At 38.2% G+C, this 9,943-nt stretch overlaps 2 protein-coding genes across 9 annotated transcripts in view; both read left to right on the forward strand.

Moving 5' to 3' along the window:
* The window catches only part of RPS6KA3 (ribosomal protein S6 kinase A3), a 118,623-nt gene extending 111,245 nt beyond the window's left edge, over nucleotides 1-7,378 (forward strand). For all 8 annotated transcript variants that reach the window (XM_059385859.1, XM_059385860.1, XM_059385856.1 and 5 more), the window contains 2 exons: nucleotides 1,030-1,170; nucleotides 2,025-7,378. In XM_059385859.1, coding sequence (XP_059241842.1) covers nucleotides 1,030-1,170; nucleotides 2,025-2,147 — 264 coding nt within the window. In that variant the 3' untranslated portion in view covers nucleotides 2,148-7,378. The remainder of the gene's footprint in view (nucleotides 1-1,029; nucleotides 1,171-2,024) is intronic.
* The window catches only part of EIF1AX (eukaryotic translation initiation factor 1A X-linked), a 20,920-nt gene continuing 15,930 nt past the window's right edge, over nucleotides 4,954-9,943 (forward strand). Inside the window, exon 1 of the mRNA XM_059385299.1 lies at nucleotides 4,954-5,007. Within this exon, the coding sequence (XP_059241282.1) occupies nucleotides 4,954-5,007 (54 nt within the window). The remainder of the gene's footprint in view (nucleotides 5,008-9,943) is intronic.

Here is a 9,943-nt window from a genome sequence, read left to right on the forward strand (position 1 = left end):
AGAAATTGGGGCACCTGGGTGGCTCAGTGGGTTAAGCCGCTGCCTTCGGCTCGGGTCATGATCTCAGGGTCCTGGGATCGAGTCCCGCATCGGGCTCTCTGCTCGGCAGGGAGCCTGCTTCCTCCTCTCTTTCTGCCTGCTTGTGATCTCTCTCTCTGTCAAATAAATAAATAAAAAATCTTAAAAAATAAAAATAAATAAAAATAAAAGAAATAAAACTACAAAAGTATAGAAAAGTCAGAATATCTCAGTGAATAAAAGAGCTAAAGTACTTAAAGATACATAAATGTGGTAAATTTACTCTTTGGTAATGTACCAAAGTTACTGTTACTCAGGGAAGAGAAAACAGAGACTTGGGTTTTTTGCCTTTTTTTTTTTTTTTTTTTTAAAGCAATTGCCATGTTGGGGGCACTGAGGTGGCTCAGGCAGTTAAGCATCCAATTCTTGATTTTGCCTCAGGTCATGATCTCAGAGTCATGGGATTGAGTCCCATGTTGGGGAGTCTGCTTGAGATTCTCTCCCTCCCACTGTCCCTTGCCCTGCTCATGCTCACTTCTGTTCTCTCTCTGTCGCTTTCTTTTTTTATAAAGATAGTTATTTATTTGTTTGTTTGTTTATTTATTTATTCATCTGACAGAGAGAGAGAGATCACAAGTAGGTAGAGAGGCAGGCGCAGAGAGAGAGAGAGAGAGAGATGAAAGCAGGCCCCCTGCTGAGCAAAGAGCCTGATGTGGGACTCAATCCCAGGACCCCGAGCTGACTCATGAGCTGAGTTGAAGGCAGAGGCTTAACCCACTGAGCCACCCAGGCACCCTCTCTGTCACTTTCTTTAAAGTAAATCTTAAAAAAAAAAAAAGAAAAGAAAAAAGAAATGTTATATTGACCAAATTGCTTTGAACCCCAAGGTTTGATGCCAGGAAAAAAATAGTGTCATAGAAGCTAAAGAAGAATGCTGACCAGTATCAAGTGCTATAGAAAAACAAACAAAAGTTTAAATTTGTTGTATTACTCCTCTTCTTCCCATTACAGGACCTGGTGTCAAAGATGCTTCATGTGGATCCTCATCAGAGACTGACTGCTGCCCTTGTGCTCAGACATCCTTGGATTGTCCACTGGGACCAACTGCCACAGTACCAACTGAACAGACAGGATGCACCCCATCTAGTCAAGGTGAGCTGCCCCATTCAGGCACTGCTTTCTGCATGACTTCCAGGAAACTGAGCCAACCCTGTCCATGCCCATAGCACCTTTCCCTTTCGCTCAGCCTGCATCCATTTCTAAAGTGAGATTCTCTTAAAATGAGCGGTTTGGAAAAGAGAAAGTCAAAGCATGCCAAAATATAATAAAACCAGTGTAAGAATGACTTCTGAGTTTATCTGTCACATAGGCTTATGGATTTCCTATTTTTTGTTTATACATTTCTTTCTTATGCAAAACCCAGAGCAAATTCTTTGAGGTTGTCAGCAGTGGCAAAACAAGTTCCAGAAGAGCATGTTTTGCTGCCCCTGGTATTAAAGAATTGCAAAGAGGGGCGCCTGGGTGGCTCAGTGGTTAGGCCGCTGCCTTCGGCTTAGGTCGTGATCTCAGGGTCCTGGGATCGAGTCCCGCATCGGGCTCTCTGCTCAGCGGGGAGCCTGCTTCTGCCTCTCTCTCTCTGCCTGCCTCTCTGCCTACTTGTGATTTCTCTCTGTCAAATAAATAAATAAAAATCTTTAAAAAAAAAATAAAGAATTGCAAAGAAACAAAAAGTTGAATAGTCCTGAGTAAAGTGAGGGCTGCTTATTATAAGCCCATCCCTGTCCCTTCTCATCCATAAGTTCAGGCTCCCGTATTTGCCTCTTTTAGTTAAATCAGAGGGTTTGACCAGTATGGTTATTTTCATTATAAGCCCAATTAAATCTATCTAAATTTTCATATGAAGAAATTATATAGGGGGGAATATCTGTATTTCGTATTCTACGTACTCGTATTCTACGCACGTACCCATTGTCATTTGTGTTGTGACCTCTCTTTCCTATTTTCAGGGTGCTATGGCAGCTACATATTCTGCTTTAAACCGTAATCAGTCGCCAGTTTTGGAACCAGTAGGCCGCTCTACTCTTGCTCAGCGGAGAGGTATTAAAAAAATCACCTCTACAGCTCTGTGAAGTGACCTCAGTGAGATATTTGGTACCATGGTGTAAGCTGATAGCACAAGTTCTGGCGACAGGTAGCACATATCTGAGAGACACCTGCAAGCACACACTGTCCCAGCTGGTACCCATAATGCTGCTGCTCCTCCTGCTGCTCCTGCTTCCGTCTCTTCTCGCTTTAAATGATTGTTAGCAAGTTAGATTTTCCTGGAGCTTTGGATGAAATGAAAATGGAAACATGATGAAGACATATTCACTGAATCAACAAGAATAATGAACATACGAATACCACCTAAAAATACACTGAATAAAGTACTCTACACCATATAGCATTATTTTTATAGGAAATATTTCATGTCCCTGAAATATTCTTTGTTAGTTATAGGGATGGACAGTTTATGTTAAGCACTTAGCTTAAACAATCCGTTTCTATTAGCACTGTATCCCTTGTGCCATCCAACATTTTGTATGTTTTTGTAAACAGTTCATATACAGTACATTTCTGTACTGCTTTCTTTAATGTATACATGCTTTGTTTAACTTGGAATCTATTATTATTAATCAATTGACTATTAAATCTGGTTAAATAGTTCACCTGGATTAACAGTATTGTTGGACAGCCCTAAAAATGGCCAGATTGTGGAACAGCTGTTGAATGTAATACTTCCAAAATGTACATATATTTCCCCATGTCTGTTTCACTGGTTCGTTCATTTGTTTGTTTCTTAAAGTCAGGTGCTTTGTCAGACTAACCTAGAGAGCTGTTATGGTAGAGAAAGTTATCACGTGTGTGTGGCATGACATCAAGAGTACACCTATGAAGTTAGTCCATATACGTTGCAACTCCTTAGGGTCCTTTTTTCCTTAATCAAGGAGGTAGTTCTTGCACTTTTGATCTTGAATAGTATCCATATTTAGTATTTGGCATATAATTTGGGATTTTGCCAATATACATCAAAGGCCTTTAAGAGTTCTGGTGAAGAGATTGGCGAAGGAAAATTTAACAACAGGTCATTCAAGTCCCATTAGATCTTTCACGTTTAAATAGATCAAATTGCAGAATTTAGCATATGAATAACAGGATACCTGTTCTTGTATCCCTGCAAGAAAAGTATGCTTTTTGGGAAAAAGGTAAATCATAATGAGTTCTATCCCATTACGATGCTCTATATTAAACACTAATTTGAATGTAATAAAGGCCGCCAGCCTCTCTATGAAATTGGATTTAAACTTTCTTATTTGAGGGAATAAAACATTCTTGATCAAACAGTATTTGTTCTCACCTGAAATTATAGCTCAAGTAGGCTAAGTGAATGTTCATCATTGAGTGTTTTCTGAATTCCTTCTGATGACTTACAGCCATATAATGCTTCCTTTAATTTCAGAAATGATCAGCTTTCATAGTGGTTACTGGGTCTGCTTAGATTACAGTATTCGTTATCTACATCTAATTTGGATAGTTTCCACAATTCTATTTGATTAAAGAAACTTTTGTATCCATTATTACCTGTATTTTGGTTAAGCTACCTAGCATACATCAATATGTAATGTGAAAAACAAAAACTAGGAAAAGTGATTTAGCTTAACCTCATCAAGAATGTGCCCAGCCATGTACCGAGCCATTTACATCAGAAGTCTTTTTACCTGCTCAAAGCTTTAAATCTTTTGAGTACAAAGCCAAGAAAGTGTAGTTTAGTTAAATGTCTTGGAAGCCACTTACTATTACTTTAAGTTCTCCTCTACACAGCTAAAGAGAAAGGGAAAATCTGTAACATTCATTTTGCTTAAGTGACACAAAATGATTATTGCATAGAAATCTAATGTAAGTTTATCTTCTAAATTTAAAAAATGTACAGTAAGAGGGATTCAGAAGATCTAGATGGAGAAAGTTTTTTAAAATTCTTGAGTATATAAATGCTGACTATCAAAAACTGCTTCCCATTGCCCAGAAAATTTTTTTTCTTTCTTTCTCTCTCTCTCTATTCAATGTTTCAAACCAAACCCATCCCAAATTCTTGTCGCTTTTAAAATGTTAGTGTAACTCTAGGAAAAAAAAAAAAAAACAAAAAAAAAACATTTTCAAATTTTGGACACCAATGCTATTCCATAAGTGCTTAGGTGTGTTGTCCATCGTAGTCTTAGAACCAGAAGTAAATGTGTAAGTCCTTATAAATTATCTAGTTTGACATTCTCATATTGCATGTAAAGTAACTAAGAACCAAAACAAAGACTAGAATCCTTAACTTCTTACTCAGTTTTTTTTCCCCTCATAACACCATGCTACCTTTCCTTCATATTATCACCCAACCAGGAGCAGAGTTGTTAAAAAAAAAAAAAAAAAAAAGCATTTCTTGGGACATTACTCCACTGGTAGATGAATGGCAAGTTTATTGCTTTCAAAGATAATGCCTTCTTTGCCTACTTCAACTGCCAGTTTTATTGGAGAAAAGCAAGTCATGTGTTCACAAAACTGAAGACTTTCGCCTAAAATGCAGTTCATGAGCTTGATTTATTTCATCTGTGATCCTGGTGTTCCTATTGCCTTTGATTTACAGCAGACAGCTCTAAATGTAATGCTTGCCCTGGGTTTACTTTTCCATTAATTACTGAGTCCAGTTCCTCTGGGCCCTTAACCAGTTAGTTCTCCTAGTTACCAGGGCTTCTCCCAGAAGGTTTTGGTTTAGTCTTAAAGATTATTTCAGTGTGAAAGAAGGAACTAAACCATCAGGCCACTTTTACAAACTTCCTCTTAGCCTATAATCCAAAATAATATCTAGAATGGTAGAGTGCATTTAACTTTTCCAAGCATATGCTGAAAAATATGGATTACGCTACCACGTGTTTTATATCTTCCCTTTCAAGTGATGATGTTAAGGTAAGTTTTTGTCCTTTTAATTTTTTATGTAAGTCATTTCAACTCCTTCTAATTTATAGAGATGTCTTTTTTCCTAAGTACAGTAGACCTTTAACTTCCATTTATTCACAAGCAACCCTAAAAGTCCAAAAATGTAATATTTTGACAAGGCACAGAATCAAGATGCTGCAAGGCTGATGTGTGGGGAAAAGTCACTTGGGGTCTGGAGGGGGTGTGGTGTTGTACACAGTAGAGATTCACATTTCACATGTGGTAGGCTGCAAAGTATGGGTTTGGATCAACCATTTCCCACCTAATTTTAAGAAGTGGGGACATTATGAGAGGTTGGGCTGGCCTGTTTGCTGTGCCCTGCACCCTCAGCCCAGGAAAGATTTGAAGAGGGAGAAGGGTGCAAAGGCTTCATGAGTAAGAGAATGGATTGGGTTGGAAAGGGACTGGGGTGGGTCCAGCCTGGGATGAGAGCAGAAAAACATCCAAGATTTGGGAGCCTTTGTACAGATGTACTTAATCACCCTGGAAGTCAGCAATACATATCTCAACATGGCTTTGATAGTCTCTACTTCCTGGCCTTTATAAATGACTGAAAAATACTCGGCTTGCTTTACCGTATTTTATAGATAAAATTCTCATGGTGGTATCGAGGATTTATGAGATTTGTGAAGGCATTAGGACAGGTATCTCAGGAATGTAAAGAGTTAGAAAAGGTCTGTTTTCTGTGCTTAAGAAATATATTGGGTTCCATGGTTGACCCTTGGTACTTAAACCAAGAGGTTCCAATCTAGTCAGAGTTCTGTCTCTCTGAAAGGTCCAGCTCCATGTGACTCACACTAGATGTATACATTGAGTTTTATTTAATTCACAGATAAGTTGACCTAACTCATTATTTATATTTCAATTAGTGAAAATAGTCCTCTTTTCGCCTCCAGATTGCTTACATTTTGCTGGTTTCCCCAAGTGACCATTGGTGGAGACCAATTAAAGAAGGAATGAAATTTGCTTTCTTGGGACTGTGGTATTCTACAGAGCCACGCTTAACCACTTTTTCTAGTGAAGAATCTACAGAATGATAATACCTAAATATGGATGGCCAAGAAGAATTTTTATCTACAGTGTGCTTTATGTACTTCTGACACTGCTGTATTTTGTGTGGTCAAGTGACTTGTAACTGGTTCCAGTGTGACTGAGTGTTCTCAATTCTAGTAATGAAGTCAAGTTAATTTTCTTAAGCATTGTATTACTATCGGTCTCACATTTACCACTTTGATTCTAGTCTTTTAACTGTTCATACAGGGCATAGCAAGGGTTGGGATGAGAGTCTACTTCCTACCTCTTAAGGCACTTTCCTCATTATTTTGCCATATAACCTTGAAGTGCATGATAAGCTGTTTAAATGTCCATGACTTCTCCCAGAGCAACTAGCAAAGTATATGACATTGAATAGAGATTAGTGAAAAGGAAAATTTAGAGACTTAAGTTCAGAGATGCAGACCTCAAGAAAACCTCTTCCAGAGCACATACCATTTGAGTACAATGTGTGTAAACACATGTGAGAGGAGAGTCTCCGTAATAGTCTAAGTAGATTAGTTCAATATCTAATGGAAGTGAAAATCTTTACTCCTAGTATCACTATAGTACTGAATGAGCTGTATACTGAGTTTTTCAAACAAGTATGTAAAGTAGAACTTTTAAATACAAAGCAAGGGCATAAGGATAAAGGTTTTGGTTTGTGTATCTCTAGTTTATCATCTAAAGCTTTTTTTTTTTTAATTGCCATTCCTTAGCATCCTTAATAATTATGGGTGATGAGTTTTTAATTCTTAAAATTATGTACATGTATTAGGTTTATCTTAACTCTTACCCAAGCAAAAGGGAAGATATACACCTAAGGGATGTAATTATTTTGCATTTTTGGCCTTGGGTGGGAATGGGGTGGGCAACTACTTAAAACAGTTTTTAAAAAAGAAAAAAAATCACAAATATTTTTCTACTATTATACCTGATCTTACTTTATACTAGTTTCTCTCTAGTAAGGCATGCTGGAAGCCCAAGTTACCGTATCATGAGTTCCTATGTATTGTACCTTTTATTGGTGGTTAAATCACATCAGATACTTGGCACTGCTGCCATAATTATGAAATGCTTGTAAAGGATTAATTATCACTGAATACTTTAAATTGTTTTACTTAAGAGTTTAATCTGGGAAGTTTTCAAATCATACTGTTAATGCGTAATCTAAGCTCTTTCAGATGTATCCATGAATAATCCTGGAACAATATTGCTTGTATTCCTGTCACAGAACAGGTTTTGTAATCTTTAAAAGAAATGAAAATTTATATAATAAAGTTTCAAATAAATGCATGTATGTCATTTATCAGGTTATTTCAGTTATATGATAATCCTTCATAATTGCAAATTCTATCCAAAGTATAAATTTTTTTCCAAAGTATAAATTTATCAAACTGGATTGATAGAACTTAAAACAAGAACATTTCTGAGTTAATAAGAAGTGCAAGATAATTTTTGTATGCAAAGTCTTGGTTAGCCCAAAGAGTCACATCAGGCACATGAATCATAGATCTTAACCCAATACCAAATGTGATTAATGATTCAAAGGATACAGAGCGATCACCAGGCACAGGTGAAATAATCTGTTCTTCAAGAAGTCTGAAATCATCAGACTTAGCTCGAAAATACCCTTTCTCTTCCTCATTACTGTACACTTTGGACTCAGAATTAAAGGACAATTTTCTTCTGAGCAATCTGGAAACATTGCTCAAACAAGGGGAGTTACTTGGTTTTGCAACCTCCCCTTTTTATACCTCATTGATTACACAAATTATGAACCCCCATTCTCCAGCCAACCATGCTTCATCAGTCCATAAATTCCATGTTTTACAATAAGCCATCTCTAGAGACAAAATGTATCTTGCTAAAAGCATTTTATTTTATTTTTTTAAAGATGTTAGTTATTTATTTGACAGACAGAGATCACAAGCAGGCAGAGAGGCAGGCAGAGAGAGAGGAAGGGAAGCAGGCTCCCCGCTGAGCAGAGAGCCTGGATCCCAGGACCCTGGGATCATGACCTGAACTGAAGCAGAAGTTTCAACCCACTGAGCCACCCAGGTGCCCCTAAAAGCATTTTATTTTTTTTTTATTTTTTTTTTAAAGATTTTATGTATTTGACAGAAATCACAAGTAGATGGAGAGGCAGGCAGAGAGAGAGAGGGAAGCAGGCTCCCTGCTGAGCAGAGAGCCCGATGCGGGACTTGATCCCAGGACCCTGAGATCATGACCTGAGCCGAAGGCAGTGGCTTAACCCACTGAGCAACCCAGGTGCCCCTAAAAGCATTTTAGACATAAGAACTTTTTGTTTTCTTTCTGCTAATATCATTGGCATATTTAAGGAAATTTGATTGAGGTCATTGATTTCTGGTAGGGAGGGAATGGGTTATAGTCCTACAGTTAGCCCTTACCTTCCCCATTGACATTCTTAGTGATTTTATATTATGATGGTGTATTTATTCATCATTTCAGGCTGCCATAACAAAATACCACAGACTGGGTGGCTTCTGTTGAAGCCAACAGAAACTTATTTTCTCATACTTCTGGAGTCTGGAAGTCAATTAGGGTTGGGTTCTTCTGAGGCCTCTTCCCTTGACTTGCAGATGGCCACCCTCTTGCTGCCTCTTCAAGTAGTCACTCTGCCCCTTCTGTCTCTTCCTCTTACAGGGATATAAGTCATATTGCATTAGGGCCTCACCCTTAACAGCTTTGTCTTAACTACAATTCAGGCCAAAACAGTTTGGGGACTATCCACATGGATTAATTTGGCTATTCAGGTTAAGATGGAGAGCTTCAAGGTCTACTTGGTATTTACAGAGGCAACGTAGGACTGTTACTGTGCTTGTTTTCTGCTGCTGTAACAAATCACCACAAACTTGGCAATTCAGAACAACACATTTATTCTCACAGTTCTGTAGGTGAGAAGAAGAAGACCCAATATGGGTCTCACTGGACTAAGACCAAGGTGTTGGACAGGCTGAATTCCTTTCTGAAAGTTCTAGGAGATAATTGTTTCCTTGCCTTTTCCAGTTTCTGAAGGCTAGCTGCATTCCTTGGGTCATGGCCACCCTCTTCCATCTTCAAAACTAGCAACGAAAAAAAAAAAAAAAAACCTAGCAACGGTGGGTAGAGTCCTTGTCACACGAATCTGACTCCTCTCTTCAACCTTTTCTTCCACTCTTAAAGACTCATGTGATTGGCCCACTCAGGTAATCCAGGAAACTCTCCACATCTCTAGGCTAACTAACTAGCAACATTAATTGCATCTGCAATCTTAATTCTTTCTGCCACATAGGATAATATATTCACAGGGTCCAGGGATTAGGACATGAACATTCTTGGGGTCCATTAGCCAGCCTACCATGGTTATCTAAAAAAACATCTAACTCCTCAGACAAGCCAACATGAAGGAGCAATTTTTGCCATGATCACTCTTCTGCAGCTTTGAAGATCCAGATACTGAATTTTGTTAATCCACCCTAAATTGATAGAATTGATTGACTTTAGAAAAATTAGGTAAAGGAAGTGCAGGATGCTATAGAAATATATAGCAGAGTTGCCTAAGGGTCAGGGCAGGGTAGGACTTCTAAGAAAACAATGATTATGCTGCAACCTAAAAGGGGAAGGAAGGGTAGAGAACAGAATGTACAGAGAGAGTTAGAGGCACTCAAGAAAATAAATCATGAAACTGTGGAAAGGGCCAAGATGCCCTTCAACAGATGAATGGGTAAAGAAGATGTGGTCCATATATACAAATGGAATATTACTCAGCTGTCAGAAAGGATGAATACCCAGCTTTTTTATCAACATGGACGAGACTGAAGGAGATTATGCTGAGTGAAATAAGTCAAGCAGAGAAAGTCAACTATCATAT

The sequence above is a fragment of the Mustela nigripes genome, chromosome X (assembly GCF_022355385.1).
Source record: "Mustela nigripes isolate SB6536 chromosome X, MUSNIG.SB6536, whole genome shotgun sequence".
NCBI classification, from domain to species: Eukaryota; Metazoa; Chordata; class Mammalia; order Carnivora; family Mustelidae; genus Mustela; species Mustela nigripes.